Source organism: Carica papaya, chromosome 9, assembly GCF_054855325.1.
Source record: "Carica papaya isolate Zhongbai chromosome 9, ASM5485532v1, whole genome shotgun sequence".
Classification (NCBI taxonomy): Eukaryota; Viridiplantae; Streptophyta; class Magnoliopsida; order Brassicales; family Caricaceae; genus Carica; species Carica papaya.
Genome location: NC_142317.1, coordinates 311436 through 331624, shown reverse-complemented (window position 1 = coordinate 331624; position 20189 = coordinate 311436). Strand labels below are relative to the sequence as shown.

The 20189-nt window shown below is 33.9% G+C and overlaps 2 protein-coding genes and 1 non-coding gene across 3 annotated transcripts; 1 reads left to right on the top strand and 2 right to left on the bottom strand.

Moving 5' to 3' along the window:
* Positions 1 to 230: 230 nt before the first annotated feature.
* On the bottom strand, positions 231 to 3411 carry CYP715A1 (cytochrome P450, family 715, subfamily A, polypeptide 1). Its single transcript, XM_022036390.2, has 4 exons — positions 2910 to 3411; positions 2440 to 2669; positions 1420 to 2031; positions 231 to 867 (listed from the first exon to the last, which is right to left on the bottom strand). Exons 1-4 carry the CDS (start codon positions 3196 to 3198, stop codon positions 427 to 429), a joined length of 1572 nt encoding a protein of 523 aa, XP_021892082.2. The 5' UTR covers positions 3199 to 3411; the 3' UTR covers positions 231 to 426.
* A 5639-nt stretch (positions 3412 to 9050) lies between these two features.
* Positions 9051 to 14092, bottom strand: LOC110810383 (RNA polymerase III subunit RPC82 family protein). Its single transcript, XM_022036546.2, has 14 exons — positions 13813 to 14092; positions 13547 to 13694; positions 13220 to 13338; positions 13040 to 13127; positions 12353 to 12504; positions 11568 to 11717; positions 11378 to 11485; positions 10953 to 11064; positions 10523 to 10666; positions 10401 to 10438; positions 10231 to 10323; positions 9870 to 9953; positions 9444 to 9593; positions 9051 to 9352 (listed from the first exon to the last, which is right to left on the bottom strand). The coding sequence occupies exons 1-14, from the start codon at positions 13903 to 13905 to the stop codon at positions 9218 to 9220; spliced, it is 1614 nt and encodes a 537-aa protein (XP_021892238.1). The 5' UTR covers positions 13906 to 14092; the 3' UTR covers positions 9051 to 9217.
* On the top strand, positions 14013 to 14084 carry TRNAC-GCA (transfer RNA cysteine (anticodon GCA)). Its single transcript has one exon. It is a non-coding gene; the product is annotated as a tRNA-Cys (tRNA).
* Positions 14093 to 20189: the final 6097 nt, after the last annotated feature.

The window sequence follows — 20189 nt, the reverse complement described above, 5'->3', positions numbered from 1 at the left end:
GCAATTTAATTTACCTTTTCTAAAGTTTTCTCCAAAAAAAGAGTTTTTTTAACAGACGATGCTAACTAATAATAGGTAGGAGATTATCAAACGACAATGCCATTAAATCCACAAGCTTGATTTTTGTACGTAATACTTGAAAAGGAAAAAAACAAATGCAGGAACTAGATGTAGGCGATCGTGTTTTTTTTTTTTTTAAAGATTGATTGGAGTGGAATTTAGTTTTAGAAAAAACAAATGCATAAAATCAACATATGGATTGAGGTTTTAAGATTTCTTGGAGTAGAATTTAGTTTTAAGAAAAGTCTAAAGAGATCGCTTTATATCGAGTTTCAACCCGAGTTCTAATGTATCACTCATGTAAGTACATGATCTTATTTAGATAAAAAAAAAAAAAAAAGAAAGGAATTGCAATACCAATACAGTCTAAAGAGTCTGCAAAACAAGAGGGAGACCATAAGAGGGTCTTAAGGAGAGCAGAAGGGAAGGAGCATGAGTGTAAGTTGGAGAAAGGGAGAAGGAAAACCTAGAAAGAATTAGTGTCAGCACAATCTTATACTCCATGGCGCTCAAGTTTTTCCCAATGCACATCCTTCCTCCAAACCCAAATGGTAAAAAACCCATCTTGTGTTTGCATCCTCCGTACAGAATGTCTTCCTTAAACCTCTCTGGTTTAAACTCGTACACATCCTCCCCCCACAGTTCTGGGTCATGGTGCATCGACACTACGTCGATCCATATGTTGGTTCCGCTTGGGATCACCGTGCGATTATCATCGTGCGACACCCGAATTTCTTCTCGTACTTGTCTCTGTGCATTTGGTGCTGGTGAGTACAGCCTTAGAACCTCGTTCATCACCCATCCCATCTGCACAGTTTTTCGCACGTAACTAATTAAATTCTACTAGGGTTAAGCAAGATTTGAAGCCGTTATTTTGAATTTTTCCGCACTAAATTGAATTTTAAATCACGCGAGTATGTAGACATTTATTTACATGCACGAGCTCCATGCGCCACGCATATATAAATATACAACCATATGGGCCATGCATGCAGAAACCGATGATATATATATATATATAACGCATGGAGTTAGCATGGTTAATGCCGATTTTTTTACCTTTGACTCCTAAGCACTTTCTGTTATAAAAGAAAATTTTAATTTATCAACCTTCTATTCTGAGTAATTATAATTTATTAAACATCTTCTCAAATAACGGCAGACACGTAAAGGACATAACACATGCTGAGCAGTTAATGGATTCGAGCCGGTTTCCAAAACCGGCGTCGTCTAGTGGGCGTAGCTACTTAGCTAGCTAAGTTTCTGGTCCAGACAAAAGAACATGAGAGAGTGTTAATAACAAATCAGAGCATCAGCAAAACGACAACGTACAGAAAGCTCAAGAGGATTAAATCTTACCTTCTTAAGCCTAGCAAGCATGGTGGCGTCAACCTCCTTCTCTCCCACAACCTGTCTTATCTCCTCCCTCAGTTGCTCTTGCCATTCTGGATGCATGGCCAAAACCAGCAACGTCCACGTTACCGCCAGCGCCGTCGTCTCTTGTCCACCGAAAAAGAAAGTCTTGCACTCGTCAACCAGCTCTCTCGGCGTCAACGTCTTCCCGTCACGCCCATCAACATTATTCTCGGCCTCCGACAATAAGCCCAGCAAGTCCTTTTGCGGCGATCGTCGGTCGTTTTTCCGGTCGTTAATAATGGTAAGGAGGAGTTCGTCAATCTCTTTCCCGAGCCTCTTGGTTTCCCGAGTTTGCCTTGGAGATATCAAGTACTTGTTTAAGGGGACACCCACGTAGCGGTTGGATTTAAAGAGCAGCATTTGCATGGCTCGTAACTTTTCTAACACCTTACTTCCAACTTCGTGGTTTGTGCCAAAGCTTGTCCTGGCTATGATCTCGCCTGCTGTTTCTATCATCTCTTTCTCCACATCGATTAACGGGTTGCCTGAGTTGATCATGGCCGTCCACTTGTCTAGCATCTTTGTGGTGGACTCCACCATCATGTTGCTCATATTCTGTAGGGCACATGTATTATAGGCTCGTTAGGATTTAGTGGGTTGATTTTGAAAGAACAAGTATATAAATCACTTAGTGGGATTTAAATATGAAAAGAGACGATGAAGTAGGTGCTCAAAAGCCTCTGCATGACAATTGTTTACTTTTCACACCAAGAAAAAGATATTGTTTATTTTAGTGCTTCCCGACAAAAAGAAAAGAGTTATTAGTGAGCTAAAATGTATATACTGTTAAGTATTAATCGAGCATGATTGAAGATGATTACTTCACAAAAAAAAAAATATTTATTGGGTGCTAATAAATGAGTAAGAGATGACTTTTGACCCCTTTGTAATACTGAATAAACAAAGAAACTGGAAATGAAAGTGCAAGAGCTGTAAATTAAGAGAGAGAGAGAGAGAGAGAACCTTCAAGTTTGCAGGAGTGAAAGCAGGAGTGATGACGTGGCGGTGACGAACCCATTCGTCACCTTCAACCATGTTCAAGCCATTACCAAACATGGGTTCTCTGTCTTGTTTAAACACGTCGGGTTTTCCCCAGCTCTTGCCCATTACCCCTTCTGATATTTTCTTCAGAAACTCCGGGTCTGCAATACACAAGAATGGCTCTGTGCCTAGCCAGTACACAAATACCTTCCCTGCATTAACGTCCAAACAAACTGGCATTATTACATCTAAGCGCTTATATATACTTATCCGTATTTAAGTAGGAAAAAGACTATATAAATATATATAGTGTGTGTATATATATATTTTTTTTTTGACACAGGCACATAGTTCTTATGCAAGGTCAAGTAGTAACTGGCCACTTTGTTATCTTACCAAACACCAATAAATATATATATATATATATGTATCTCTGTATATAAGCGAATTACCATATGATTTTTGCCACCGGGAAAAGTAAGGAAGTGCAGTTGAGTGAATATCATGTGAGACTGTTGATGATCTAAACGAAGAAGAAGAATCTTTGGTATTCTTCTTCATCTCGGTAATGTTTCCTAAAGGAAAAGTTGGAGTTGGACCTTTAAACCCATTTCTCTTTAGCTTCTTATATGCAAAAATGGGTGATACCCAGCAAGCAAATATTAACTTCAAGAACATGAACAGAAGCAAAGCCGCCATGGCAGCTTTGGTAAAAGCTCGACATAGTTCAAACCACATCATCTTTCTCTCCCTATATATATATATATATATCTGTCTATCAAGGTTATCACAGGTTTTTTCTTTAGTTGATTGTTGGTGGATAGAGAAAGGAGAATCAGATGGGTTTTTATAGATGGAGATGGAGATGGAGATGGAGATGTAGAGAGAGTTCAAGAATGTCGGAGATTTGACTGAGAGAGAAGATGAAAACAACTCGTTTATGGCATGAACATTTCTCAGGGTCTTTCTTGTTGACTAGGATTTTTCTTCTTGTTATTAATTTTTTACATAATTTTTAATTCAGCCGTCTTCGCTTGGGGCCGGGGTTTCTTAAATAACGAAAGAACAAAAGCAAAATCATGTTTCTTTAAGCCTTGAAAATCCAGACAATGAGTTGCATCCGCGTCAGATTTGCTGATAATGCTTCCCTGTGATTTTTCATTTCAATTCACAAGATTTCCATGAACAACACGCTATACACCCACCCATGTATATATATATATATATTTACTTCCCTCATTCGCTTACTTTTACCGAAACTAATAACTTCCTAACAAAAGGTTTAATACCCAGAAACTAATATTGATTATGCGAAACTTCTCAGACGTTACTAAGTAAATTTTGTGACCAATATGGATACTACCTTTGAATTTTTATAAAATTAATTAATATCTTTTTATTAGTTTAGAACTCAAATATTGATTTAAAGCTAAGCTATAGAAAATTGATATATATATATATATATGTATATGTATATATAGGTAGATAATAGAGCGTCAAATACAAAGTAATCACAGAGTCTATGTCATTTACTCTTTTTGACATGTTTCTTTGTCTTTTGTCACGTGAGTTGGATTTTCATGTACTTTTTGGTATTGGAATACTTATACGCACCATCTCTCCCCACTATAATATCTAAAATTTACTTAATACTAATTAATTTCGAAAAAATAATTAATTATAAAATTATAAACTTAATTAAAACAGATTAAATTTAAGCTAATTTTTTAAATTTTTTTTAAAAAAATCTTTATGTAATTAAAAGAAATAATTAATTATTCTTCAAACTAAAAAATTCATCTTTTGTTGGAATCATTATAAGCTCCGCTGGAATTTCTTTTTATTATTTATTCGCCTCTAATAATTTTATAAAAAAAAAAACATGTTAATTAAATAATAAATTTCAATCAATATCATAAATTTATTTGATATAATTTTTTGTTAAAGTATATTAAATGAATATATCTTGAATAATTATTGTGTTTAAGGAATGTACATAAATAGATAAAAATGAAATTTATAAATACGTGGATCATATTTATTGTAACACCTATCAAAACCTTTTTTTTTAATTTTTTATTAATAAATATAATTATTTATTTTATTTTATTTTAATAAAAAAATAGAGTAAAATTTATTAAGAATTAAATTGAAAATAAATTTTAAAAAAATGGTGAAAAATTGGGTTTGGGGGGTATTTTTGAAAGAAAAATCAGAAACCGGGAGTCAAAACGAAATTTAAAAAAAAATTTGTCATGTTAAACGTCTGGTCAGCAGTCTCGACCAACCAGGACACGCCAAGTAGCAGAGGCGTTGACGCGGGGGGAGCCATGTGGGTGACCCGAGTGCGCGCGATCGAATGACTGAGATCCGTTCCCGCGCGCACAGACAACCCAAAGTGAATCGCGATGGACGGCCCATATTGGATCGCGATGAACGATCTAGATTCACTCTCTATTTAATCGCGATCAGATGGTCCAGATCAAACGCGATGGACGGTTTAGATCAAACACGATAAACGGTGCAAATCAAAAGTAGATGGGTATAAATAACCCCATCCGCACCAAAACCCTAACTCTAGCCGCTAGAATCCCTCGTCGGAGAAGACAACCCAACCGCCGGGGAGTCGACCATTATCACTTGCCACCACATCAGAATCCTTTCCGACCGCCAAAAAATGTAAAAAAAAAAAAAAAAAAATTTACACGAAATTCAATTTTAAGCCCAGCCATGCCCAAATTGGAGTGAAAGAACCAGCTAATTGGTCGAAAAACACCAACGAAGCCTGGCGGCGCCGCCGCGGGGAATTTCACAAACCACCTCCGAGGAGACTCTTTCTGATTCCCATTTCGCGTAATTTTTCCACCGTTATGATAACCGTTTTCTTTTCTACAGGTTAACCGAAGCGAAACACTCAACCGCAACGTGAGCTGGAGGAGCCGCCACACCAGAGAGCCCTACGGCCAGTGAGTTTCGATTTTTTGTATTCTTTCGTCCCATCGAAGCCTTTTAGCATGTGTACTTGTAGGAATCGATGCAAAATCAACCGAAAATGGCCGACCCGAGGCAGACAGCCGCCGTGTCGAATTTTTAAAATTAGCCGAGCGAGCCCTGAAACTAATTTTTGAGTTTATTTAGAACATTTGTAGGTACTATAAGCGTGTTTCAGTTCCCGAAGAAAAATTCAGGAAACTTAAGAACCGCCCGTAGATGCAGTAAATCGTTTAGTTTTTCGGCGTCAAATTGAGTAAGGATCCTTCACCCTATTCTCTATCATAGAATTGAAGTTTAAATAAATAATAATACGGTATTTTGTACAAATAAATATGCGTAACTAATTACGGATTATTAATGGAGGCCGAACCGGATATTGTTCTTTGTTGATTTATTTTACAGTCTAAAAGTATGATAGTATCTTATTTATCTATTTTATGGTTTAAATGCACGTATTACTGTCTTACCTGACTTCTATTTGATTTGTAATTTGAGACATGATTGCGTTACCAAGTGCATATTTATTTGTTTATGTGATTATGTTTGATTTGGTAATGGAGACTAAAGAAAAACAGGAAATGGGTGTGATCAAATAAACAGATAGAATTGCAGTCTTACTAGATATCATGGGAAATGGTGGACGGACCGGGTATATAAGGAACCCCACTGTGAACGTTATCTTATATCGGACGGGGTATGGAGATTTAATAATTTGGCGCTCATACCGGAGGAGATATGGGGACGACCCGCTTCACCTTTATACCAGACGGGGTATTGAGGTTTAATGTCTTGATGCTCATACCGAACGGAGTATGGGGACAGCCTTGTAATTGAGATTGTTAAGGGAAATGGTTCACGTGTAGCGGGGACACTCCTATGAACCTCCCATGGATACTAGTAGACTGGTAAAATGAGAAATGGTTATGATTTAGTTTATTGTTAATGGATATGAATTCATGATATGTTCTATGTTACTGGGTGTTCATGAAGTTATGATCTGTATGGTATTATTGTCTCTATAGATTGTTTTCATAAATTTTACTACGGTAAGTGAACGGTAAATGGTTTTATGATTGATAAACGAATTTATTAAATTTAGTGCTCCATTAGTTGTTTTGATTTTATACCAACTTTTACTTCTGTACCGGTGATATAGTGTGATATCTTTACTGGATTAGTATAACTCATCCTTTATTTAACCATTTCAGATCAAGAGGATCTAGTTTCAGAGTCCGATCCGCAAGAAAATTGCGAGTAGATGCTAGATACTTTCTATTTTCTATTATTTTTCTTATTTTTCGTGTTTCTTTCAGAGAATTCATTTCGTAATGTTGTTCAGTACTTTTAAGTTATTGTACAAGAGATGTAAACCTAAACATTCTATTTCGTTTCCACACTTAAATTATAATATATTTCCTTTTGAATTTTCGAAGTCGCTACATTTATAAAATCTATCAACTCACTCGTCTATATTCTCTGAATAACTAATGATTTTTCATATACATTTGATGTTATAATTATATATATGATTTTTCATATATATAATTTTTCATATATATATATATATATATATATATGCACATTTCCCACTTGTGTTGTACCATTTTTTTCCTTATACATGGACTTTTGGCAGCATTTTATCATTTTAAAACTAATATAAAAATTTATTTATTTTTTTAGTATTTTATATAACATAATATATATTAATTTTAATTTTACGAGCATGCATTGAGAAACACGTTATTTGATATATGTCTGTGGAATTAAATCACATGATTAAGGTGGCAAAAAGTAATGGTGTTTTAAAATTGTTCTCTGAATATTGTAAATAATTACCATCACATATTTAATATATGAGTCAATGTTCTTAGACCCAGTTAAATTCTTTACTATAAAATATTAAATGAATTAATAAATCAAAAGTTTAGATTAATTTTTCTAATATATATATATATATGTACTATACTATAGTGTTATATATCTTATTGATAAAATATATTAATAAGATTAATTTATTCTATGAGTTAAACCAGTAGAGTTACGTGTGTGAATAAGAAGACTACTATTGAACTCAGTTTCTGTCTGTGGGTATGTATATATACATATTATATATGATTCTTTTTCTTCCGTTTCTTTTGACGAATCCATTATCTCCCAATCAAATAGCTTTTGTTAGGCAAACAATTAATCCAACGTGAGGGGTGAATGAATTTTAGTTTAAGAAGTGTATGTATGTCTATTCTCTCTCACATTTTCTTTATGTATAATATATATATATATATATATATTAGCTCATGATCAGGACGTAGACAGAGAAGTTTATAGATATATATATATGTATACACACACACACACACACACAGAGGCACAAGGATCATGCTTGGAAATGTAATTTAAGGGATCGTGAAGAGATTAGGAGAAGAAATTCAGACGAAAGTTTCTAATAAACCAATTAATATTTATACAGCGATTATACAAGTCATTTTCTTTTCAGTCTGTGGAAAGAATCAGTAAGGAAAGCCATATTCATATGCATACTGCGGGCGATCTGCAACACGAATTGAAACAACGCATGCTCTTTACGGTTGATACGATACGCATGCATATATGGTGTTATGATGATGTTTTGAGAAAATATTAAATTGGTTTGTATTATTTTAGAATTATATACATACATATACATATACATATATATATGTAACATGCATGTGAGAAGAATGCAGGAGAAGGAGATACACTGCGGAACAGGGACACAGATGTTGATACGGCAAAGATGAGTCAAGACAAGTTTACCAATCGTGGTTTGACTATATTTCAACGACCATTTTGATTCACGTTGGCTGTTTCGTGCAGACCTATTTAACGTGCAATGAAACATGTGAAGACATCGAATTAGATTTTACCACATTTATCATATTTATCAACATGTTTATTTGGTTCGATTCGCTAAAATGGGATAAGATAATTTGACGAATATGATATTATCTTCAGTCTTTGACAAAGTAGGGGTTGCTCGCTGCGGAAAATCATCTTATGGAAAAGGGAATAGGGTTTAAAATCCTCTCTCTCTCTCTCTCTCTCTCTCTCTCTCTATATATATATATATATATATTGTGGCCGTATGGCAATGTGGGTTTTTTCAAAGATATTTTTTCTTTCTATTTTTATCAAAGTACATGTATATAATAATGGCTTTAATTACAGTGGTCGGTCTCCTTTAATGAATATTTTTCTTTTAATTTCCATGAAAAATGTGATAGTCTCCAGTTGAAGTAGAGAACAAGAACTTCTCTTCCCCCATTGTTCCAATTCGTACGATGAAATTCCTGATTTGATAAAATTCTAATAGTAGTTTGGTGAATTATTATTACCAGGACAAAAGAACAAGAAGAGATTTTATTGTACTGATGATTTTGTTTGTGTTCAGGTAGTGAGGATAGTTGTCATTAGTCGATTTGTTTTTATGGGATTGTGTGATGGAACATGGATGAATTATTTTCACAATAAATGAAAGAGTTCATGTCTCTGGTTTTGTCTTTTAGCTCCAATCAATTGTATGTCATATCATGGAATATGCAATAATATTTTCAGACAACTGCTTTGAATCAAAAACAACAGAAGACATCTTCCAATTAAACCATCAGTTCATCATCAAAGTTTTGTACAATCAAGTAGAAAAAAATTTCAATTAATTGAATGGATCAAAGATGAGGATATCCACCGTTCAAAGAAAATAAAACAGGAGCGAATATGGTCGGGCTGAGAGTCAAAAGTAATGGAAAAGCAAGACTGCATCATCAAGCTGGATCTGCGACGACTCCAGAACTAGCCTCACTTTTCTTATCCGATTGAATCGATCATTCAGTTCCCCCACGCGCTTATCTGACGGCAGACTCAGCAGCTGAAACGCAAAATGAACATAATAGGTAACAATGGTGATGGTGTGAATGCCACAAGCAGAAATCTGACGAGAAGAGGAAAAATGGAAGTACCTCCTTTTCTTGCTCCAGTTCATATGCCAGCCGTTGATTTAGATTTAAAGCGGCATGGAACATCTCATCCAACACATGTTCCCACAATGTCCGCTTATTCACCTTCCACAACAGGAATTGTGCTTGTCTAGCTCCTGTCACTACTAGTTTCTGTATCAACCATATCAATTACACAAGCAGCCAAGAGCTTGAACCGCAAGGCATATAATTTTAATTACTGTCTACCGTGATGAACACTTCCCCTCAAATTATAACACCATTTCGTACGTTCAAAACAAATGCATGAATATCCACAAACTCTATCAGGAAGCAAAGGTCGAGGATAGAGTATGCAAATCTTTTGCTTTTACCGAAAAGGGCAAAGACCGAAGTTTAAAATTACACAACTTGCACTGATCTAAAGCTGCAAACAGAAACGGTGTATACCTCCATATGCAAGTATTCATCCTTCCACAACTTGTAAAGAATTTTTGGAGCATCCTTCTTTTCAACAAAAGTGGAATCTGCTATCTACAAAATAAAATTAAGAAAAACAATGGAATAAACATACACCGAACATGTGCTTCTAGAAGCTTAAGAAATTTCCTTTGAGTAGTTGGCTATATCCAGCTTAGTTTTTACACAAATTGGATAAAGAAACGTCGCCAGAAGTTTTTTTGGAGGAGTTCATCTTCAATTAAGTTGAATTGGTAAAAATTTTCTCCTCAAATAGAAAAGGAAACTTTCTTGCAGGAAAGAAACCAGCAAGGCTCTGGATCCGGCAGACCTACTAGTTAAAAATCCTTACCTTATCAGTCTCAAGTAGACGACCAGCTTTCAGCAATAACCTAAACATTCTGTAAGCATCCCTCCCATACCTTTTCAGAACAACTGACTCCACCTGCAAGGTAGACATTTGACTCAGGTAATGAAGAATGGTTATTTCAACTACTCGAAAGAGTATAGATCGAAATAAACCTCATGATTCTGTGCCAGTTCAATAATGTGCTTGAAATCTGTACAAGAAACACAAAATTGGAGGTCTGAAAATAATAAAACCAGCCAAACGAGATTAAGGTGGAAAAAGGGTTGTATGATACCAACACTATATGATTCATCAAACTCTCTAACAAAGGGTGGAGAGCCCAACTGAACGAGAGAAGCACTGACACGATCGATGGTCATATTACGACCTGCTTCACTCTTTATAACCTCTTCATAAATAGAATTAAGTGATAAGGGAACTGCAAAGAACAGGATTATCAGGAACATAAGTATACATTAATAGCTAAGGAAGTTGCATGAGATTGAAGCAGGGGACAAGAGAAACCCATGAACAATTAAATTAGAGGATAATAAATAACAAACCACATAATTGTTTCACCATAAAAGCCAAAAAAAGAAGAGAAAAGATTGGAATGACCTATATAGTAGTGTTATTCCTTTTGCCATAATTGTTATGATAAAAATTTAAAGAAACACTCTTATCAAAAAATTAAAATAAAATAAGCACAACCACAGAATGGACACCTGATTTTTCTGTTTTCAACTTATTCTCTTCACTTCTTGATGCCTCTAGCATTGCAGCTAATACAGTGGCTGCTCCATCATCCAGACGAGCTCTAACATTTTCAATGCAAGCCTGAAATGTAGCGAGAAAAATATTTCAATAACAGCAAGCAGAAAGCATTCTAAAAGAGAGTTCAGAACAAACTCGAAAAAGCAAATACTAGAAGAGAAAAAGAGGATATGGCGCAATTCACTTCATTACCTCGAGTCTCCCAATCACCCCAACCAAAAAAAAAAAACCAAAATTTGTCTCCTATTTTTGAACCCCAAAAGACATTTATTTAGAATCTCATCTGAGAGCTTATGCCCCAACACTCTCTGCATCTAATATAAAAGACCTAACTACCAAAACAATAGCTTTCATTTGCTTGAGATGTTGAAGCAACCTTATGCCTCAGTCGACGAGCAAATTCCTCAAAGCTGACACGCCAAAGAACTGTTTGCTCATCTGTAGCCCCTAATCCTTTATCTGACTCCACAGCATCACGCTTGCGCTTTAAAAGACATTTAAAAGAAAAAGTGAAAAGACACATTTAGTATAAAATACCCATGTTAGTATATTATTCTTATACCAACCTTCTCCCCAATAATCAGGCTAGAGAAGTCGTCCTCGTTTTCTTCATGACTATCGGGTCCCACATCTGTTGTAAATGAGAACCTTGCTACTTCCCCTGGTATTGATGCTGCTACAACTCGTTGTTCTAAAGTTTCTCGCTCTTCAATTATCTGCAAGTTGGAAAAGAGTTTTCAAGAAGGAGATATGGTTTATTCATCTTCAGAAAATAGATAACCTAATTTATGCCTTGTTGAAAAATGTAAACACACCAGACAGACCCAAACATAGCAAAAAGTTTACAGCCCTCAAAAATAATGGTCCCTTTTTTAAGACCCAAGTTGAGATAAGCAATGAAGTAAAGATGAATATATACACATATTATGTATATATGAAACATACACTACTAACAGTACATTTATGTTCTCCTTTTCCTTAATGTGGTAGTGTACATGGTTTATTACCCTCTTACTGGAGCAACTAATGGTCAGATGAAGTTTAATTTCTACCCCACCATGAGAAGATGATGCTTTTCCCATAACAGGCTGTAAGCATATAGGCAATACAATCATATATTTTTTTGGTTAATGTAAAGTTGAATGTCAGAATCTTTCCTACCTTCTGAGACTGGATATAAGCCATTATGGTAAGTTTGATCAAATTATTCAGCTCAACTGCCACAAGGCAGATAAAGGAACAACATATAAGGATGAAGTTAGGACATCAAACAAGCACACATGTAAACAATCAACTGTTAGTCTTGACTCTCTACAGAAGCTAACAAATTTTGGCATGAACAGGAATGTACCTTAGCAGACTTAGAAGCCCGTCTCTTTGCAGCAGATTCTTCTTCAGTTGGCATGGCAATAACTGGTTGAGGGGCAGGGCAGCGTTCGACATAATGGGCAGCCACAAGTTTAAGAAGAGTCTCTCGCACCTCATCTGGAGCTAGAGCAGCATCTGGAAAAAATTCAAACAACATCGACATACATCAAATGATAAATAAAGTTATACCCTTATTAAAAATGCCAAAACCTATGACCTTTCTCATGTCTATGGAAAAAATTATTCCTAGTCAAAATAAGAAAGAATACTTTGGTTTATATTTGAGAACTATCTGATACTACCCCTTTTAGACATTAAAGCCCCAACCTGAAATTCATTGGAGGAACAAACCATCCTTCAAATAAAAGTAGAATTAGAGGGTAGTCCACTTGTTACCAGTGTCATCTCTTTTTCATCCAAACAATCCCAAGAAGTAAAATTATAAGGAAATCTCTCGCTCACAAACCAATACTTTTTTGTCCAGCATGAGTTCTGAGCACAAACAAGAACAAAGATAAACTCGGTTGACAGAGTAAACTATCCTTCACTAGAATTCCAATTTTTTCAAAGTAAAGAAGCAAGTATCGTAAAGACAATACTATCATTTTGAAGCAAGCATTATAAACAAACAAATAAAGTAAGCATTATAAGCACAATAGAATAAACTTGCTTTCATTTTGGCTCGATTCAGCTCTATCAAGCATTTGTTGCAGTGTAAGCCTGCCATGTTGAAGCAAACCCTCAAGAAGTGCTACAGACTGCCAAAAAATTAATAAACGAATAGTGAATCCAATACTTGCATCAAACATCAGAAATCCATATTAATCAAAACAGAGATAAAAGGACTAACTTCTTGACCAAGATCCTTTGACACAATCATCAAAAACTTAGAAAACCTCACGCGATGTATTATGTTATCAAACAGCGCAATGTACTGAGTATTGACTTTAGGCCCATCTCCGAAAGTACCTGCACCAATGATCATCAAGAACGAGCACCATGAATTAATATCCTAAACACCAACACGTGCTTGTTATTTGAAATCAAAGTGGCTGCTATTCGAACCAATCAGTTCCTAACGCGGATGTATAATCCCGCAGAGAAAAACATCCAGACACCAGAGTTGTCGTTTTCCTAAGAAACGAGCCTAAAAATAGGTAATTGGGAAGTTCAGTACCTGCTTCTTCGAGGACGAAAGCTTGAACACAATTGTGTTGAATCAAGACAAGCAAGCAGTTCTTGACATTCGAAGGATTGAGCTCGGTGAACCGAACTATGTTCGGCAGCGTTAGAGCCCCTTTCCGGAGGAGACATTCGCACACTTTCTGTATACATCAATCCGATTAAAAACATCAAATTGAACTCCATAGACGCACACATGAAATGCTATATGCAAATTTATAGTTTTAGAGAAACATATGGAGAGAGAGAGAGAGAGAGTACAGCGACGAGGTTCCCGAAGTGTTTGGTGATGATATGGACGGCGTATTTGACGGCGTACTGAGTCAGCACCATCTTTGTTTTCCCTTTCTCCATTCTGGGGGAGACCTGAGAAGAACAAGAAGATGGGCGGGAAGGGAGGTCGGTAGGGCAAGCTAAAAACCCATATAAAATTATTCCTCCTAATCACCACTCATCAATTCGGGTCCATAGCTCAGTGGTAGAGCATTTGACTGCAGATCAAGAGGTCACCGGTTCGAACCCGGTTGGGCCCTTTTGCATTGCATATCTTTTTTATCCTCTTAGACATATAAAACGACGACGTTCAGTGAATGCCAGCCAATATACTCATCTAAACTGTTACTACCGGCCCATTTCTATAGGTCATTCACAGCCTTGACTCTGTATAAAATGGACCCAGAAGCTCCCGTAATAACTCTCCCCTAACCATACTGAAACGACAAATTATCATCAACTTATTTCACCGCCATTGTCTTGAGCTAGAAAGCCTGAGTTGATTATAATCTAACCCTAAACAAAGAAATATTTTATTGGGAAAAGACAGAGAGGCCCCGCAGGTGGCGAATCCAGGGGGCATATCGACGCAAGTGCGCAAGCGAATAGATGTGCGTGTGACGGGCGGGTTTTCTTCCTTTTCCACTCCCTTCGCACCCAACACCTCACATGTTCCTGCTCCTGCATTAATAACAATCAACGTCTATTTCTCTTACTTTAAAATTTTACTAATCACGTACGCCATATATTGACGACAGTCCGATATTTCTTATATACATATATATATATAGTATGCATGTATGTATGTATGTATGTATGTATGTATGTATGGGTCGGAGGAGATGCGAAGTCGGGGCAGGTGCCAAGTACCAAATCCTTTCGCATCACTCTAAACGGTGCCGTGTCGTCGTCCATCCCTCTCCGAGTGTATAATTGGCTCTTTTTATTTATTCAAAAAAAAAAACTCAATTACTAAAATTAATTCATAAATTAACGTTCGGATTAAACTAAAACCAGTTTAATAATTCATAATTACGAAGCTATTTGAAATGAAAGGACAGAGCCGAGCTGGTAGAAATTTCAAGAAATGGGTTTAAATATTTATTTCAAATAAATTCGTATAAGAGTCGTTTTCTGAAGCGGACTTGATGCTGAGTTTTTTCCTAGCAACATTAGCTGTTGATGGGGACTAATACCAGCTGCCTTAAAGCTATATTTACAGTCATATACAAATATATCTCTTACTGTATATTAATATATTACATATCTTATCCACGTACCAACATTAATAATTACTTGTACACTTTAGGTTAATGTCTTACGGTATATATTACGAGGTTTGAATGACATTTTTTGTATTGCATGTTTGACTTTTTTATTAGTATAAGTTTTAAAAAAATAAAAAAAAACGGATTACGAAAGTTAAATACGATAAATTTAAAAATATAAAATATTAAATATTATCAGTAATTTGATCTTTCGAGAAGACGATACGAACTTTGAATTGGTCGATAACAACTTGTTCTTGTTCAAAATCGTCTGTGTTAAAGTAATCATAGTAGAAATGAGTTGCAGTATTTTATAGAGGTCATCTTTAATTGATCCGTAAAATATAATAGTAACGATATTATGTTGCGAAACGTTTAAAGGAAATAAATTTTTTTTTTTTTTTTGTAATTTCGAGAACACGAAGCATGGCTTTGAGATGCAAGGGACAAGTGACGGAATGTAAAGAATGGGAAACAAACGTAACGAATATTGACGGAACGTAAAGAAGATGAACAAATGTAATGAATATTCAAACCTTGTTCGTCGCTGACTAATAACCGATCATTATCTTTTTTACTCTGGTGCAAAATTTAGACTCGAAAAATCAAGAGTCGCATGATGTAATTTACTATGTACTTCGACCACTAGTGTACGATCAAATGTATTTGAGGATTCTGATGTTATTGAATATAATTTTTTACGATATATATAAGTAACATAATTTTTTAGATAATATATATATATATGTTCAATACAGTCTTAGAAGAATTAATACCGAGTATGGGTCAAATATAACAGTTAGGAGAATATTTCCCTCAACATGGCATTTATTCTTCTGTCCACTTGTTAAATTTGATACTAAATTAACAAATATTTATATAAATATTAGACACTAAAAATACATTTATACATATAATAATAATAATAATAATAATAATAATAATAATAAATAGTGCTAGAATTATTTATTGATTATTTTAAATTTAAATATATGATATATGATATATATATATATATATTAATTATGTTTTTGTTTAGAAATATAAAGTGAGATTAGCTAGTAAGTTGGTTAAATTATCTTAGATTTAAATGTATTAGTATAACTATTTATTCATTAGTATTTATTACATTACTTATCTTTTGTATATTCTAAATAAGTTTTGCTTATATACAGTTTTATATACATATATATATATATATATATCTATATATATCTCGACAAGCTTAGCTAATATTACTGCCATGGTATGCAATCAATTCCAACAACAATAGTAGAAGACAAATAATCACATCAAGCAAGAGATCCTCATCTTTTCTATACCACCTTCGTCTTCACACGCACACACTCATCTGTACATATATCTATATATATAGATATATATAGATAGAGATAGATAGGGTATTATAATACAACCTAAGCTGTTCATAGCTTTCTTTCACAACCAACATCAGAAAATCAAAACCACCTTTCTTGCTTTCTCTATAAATCAAGTAATACTTCCTCAACTTCCTTATTCTTTTCATCTTGGTTTTAGCTCTGCAAGATTATATACATACTCGTACATATATGCATATATATATATATATATATATCAGAAGCATGATGAAAACTGAAGACCCAGAAAAGGAGAAAGGTAGCTAGCACTTCAAATTTCTTAGTGTTGGCTGGAGAGTTCCAAAGGGATCGCATTGATCTAAGATTTTCATAGATTCACGAGTACCCATGAGTCTGTACTCATGATCTTCACGAGTTCGTGAGTTTGAAGGATCATGCGATCTCTTAGGAACTTTCCATCAGCAACGCTATATATATATATATATAAGCATTGATCATCTTCTACGTAGAACTACATCTCCAAATTTCAGGTAAAGTTAAATCTCTAAACCTCTCCTGCTTGACTTTAATTATTAATTTTTTACTTGAATTACTAATCATTTATTAGTCTTAAAGTAAATACTTTGAATTATACATCTCTGAGTGTTTTTCTTAAAAGATTGTGTTCTTATAATTGTATATTTTCAAGTATTTTCTGAGGGATTAAACCATTTTTTGTATAATATATCAATGTTTTTATATATTGTTTAGAGATTGATTTAATTAATTTGTACTTACTGATATAAATCCTCTGAAATTTATATATGTGTATATATATATATATATGTGCAATTATTAGTGCATGTATTTATGGCTGTTTGGATATATATGTAGGTGTGTATATTCAGTTTGCTCAAAATTTATTTAACATAATAAATTAAGACTGGGCCAAGCCCTGATTCCCACTAAATGGGCCTTGACATTTTTCAATTCTCAAATGACAAATGCATATTGTTCTAGTCTATGTATACTGTTCTTAAATAGTATTTCCATATGACCAATGTGTTATATATATACATATTAAAATATTAAATTCCTACCATACTATTTTAAATTAATCAATATATTATTTTTTAAAATTTTAATTAATGTATTTTCAAAAAATATTTAATAACTAACGCGCACACCGACACTGTTAGTAAAAGTGTTTTTTAAAATTAAGTTGGACACGTGTTAAATTTTGAATAAATTAATATTCATATTAAATATCATTTATTCTATAATCGTAATATCTAACGTGAGAAAAAATTAATTTTTTTAATTAAAAACATAAAAACGAAGAAATTAGTTTCAACAATAACTACGTGACAGTTCTACTAATGATGTTAATATATATTAACGGTTAGAGATCAAGTAAAATTTTTTAAAAAAAATATAAAAATTAAAATTATAAAAAATAATATATCAATTAATTTAATTTAAAAAAGAAAAAAAGAAAGAAAGGGCAATTATATGAAGCAAAGGCAACAGTAATAAGTCCCAAAAATTTAGGAAGTTTTTCTTTCCATTCACTCGCTTTCGCGACTTCCGTCATCATCGAGAATCATATGTCCGATCTGATATTTTTCTTCAACTTTATTTATTATTTTTTTTTATACAAAAGATTGATTTATATATAATTTGATGGGTGAACTTCATGCAACAGTAATAATTTTCAAAAATTTAGGGAGTTTTACTCTCCAATCACTCGTTTTCGGAGCTTCCGTCATCATCGAGAATCACCTGCGCGATCCAGTATTTTTCTTCAACTTTATTTATTATTATTTTTTATACAAAACATTGATTTATGGATAATTTGATCGGTGAACTTCATGCAACAGTAATACTTTCCAAAAATTTAGGAAGTTTTTCTCTCCGATCACTCGTTTTCGCAGCTTCCGTCCTCACCAAAAATCACCTGCGCAATTCAGTATTTTTCTTGAAACTTTATTTGTAACTTTTTTTTATACAAAACGTTGATTTCCGAATAGCTTGATCGAATGAGCTTTATGAAACAGTAGTAATTTCCAAAAATTCAGGACCAACCAAAGAAATTTGAAAGCATTATAAATTTCTTCGGCCGAGCATGACAAATTAAAACCAAAATTCAAAGTCCAAAGTCTATAAAAATCCAGTCTAATAATAACGAACTCTAATCTAAATTCTTCCCCCGCGATTGATGGCTGGAAAAAATGTGTAATTATATATATATATATATATTATTTTCTGTGTACGACAAAACGCATCGTTTTGATTTGGACACGAAATTTGTAAAGAAAACCAAAAAAGTGGGCGCAATCATGTCCCATCAACTGAGAAACTAAATGTACTTGTGTCGTTAATTACAGTTTAATTTAATGGTCAATGCTTGTTTTTTATTTTTTATTTAACAAAAATTATGAATTTAAATTGCATATATATATATATGTGTGTGTGTGTATATATACTTGAAATCAATTAAATTTTGTTCAATATAATACATTTTCTATGACGAATTTCCAACATTTTACACGTAAAACATGTTTTTCATTACGAATTTCCAAACTCCAATTTTTTCTCCGCAACGTTGGAGACGCCCTTTGACAATAGTTTGAAGTTATGGGCATTTTGATCCTAGTCAGAGATTTTTTTTTATTTTTTTATTATTAAGTATTACCAGATTATATTTAAATAAAATAAATTATAGTTAAAGTACGAAAGCGAAATAAATATTTAAGGTTTACATTCTTTATATAATAACTTAAAATATCAATTAGTGTTCCAGAATTTACCATTTTGAAATAAATATAAAGAAATAAGGAAATGAACGGAAAACTAGCATTCTACTCGCAAGTCTCTTGCGGATCAGGCTTTGGATCCTGCTCCTCTTTATTTGAAATGGTTAAATAAGGAATGAGCTATACTAATCCAGTAAGAATATCATATTATATCACTGACATAGAAATTAAGGTTGTTAGAAAATTAAAATAACTAATGGAGCACTTAATTTAAACCAATACATTTATTAAAAATAAAACCATTTACCATCTACTTAACGGTGAATTCGACTTCTCTGTCCACTTGCAGTCCAGGTAGTTCATCCGAAAACACATATAGAAAGTTTCAGACTACTGGAATCTCTTGAATGTAAATTTTTTTTTTTGGTTTGCCTAGTAAAAAATTTGTTATGAGGGAACAAATGTTAAAAGATTTTATTAATTTGTAAATTACTCTTCATTAGGAGGGTTGAATACAACCTTCTTGCTAAAATAATCTACAGTTGCTTGATACGCCGCTAGCTAGTTCATTCCTAAGATTACATCAAAGTCTCCCGTGTTAATTTCTATTAAGTTTACACTCAATTTTCTATATGTTATATATATGACACAGGCTCCGTATACAACCTTTCCTAGTAGTGTCCTACTTCCAAGAGTAGACACAAACAACATAGAATCAAGTCTTTCAGGTAATACACTTAACTTTGATGTAAAAACATATGAAACAAATGAATGCGATGTATCAGTATCAATCAAAACATAAGCAAGATAGTTACAGATAGTGTACATACCATGTACCATGTCCGGGTTGGCTTCTGCATCCTGCTGAGTAAGATCGTAAGCTCTGCCATATATAGGGGGTCTGACCTAGTTCTGGTTCCTAGGGCACTCCCTTGCATAATGTTGGGCCCTACCACATATGCAGCATATGTTGTTGAGGTGATAGCATGGTCGGTCCTCATGATCCTTGCCACAATACTAACAGA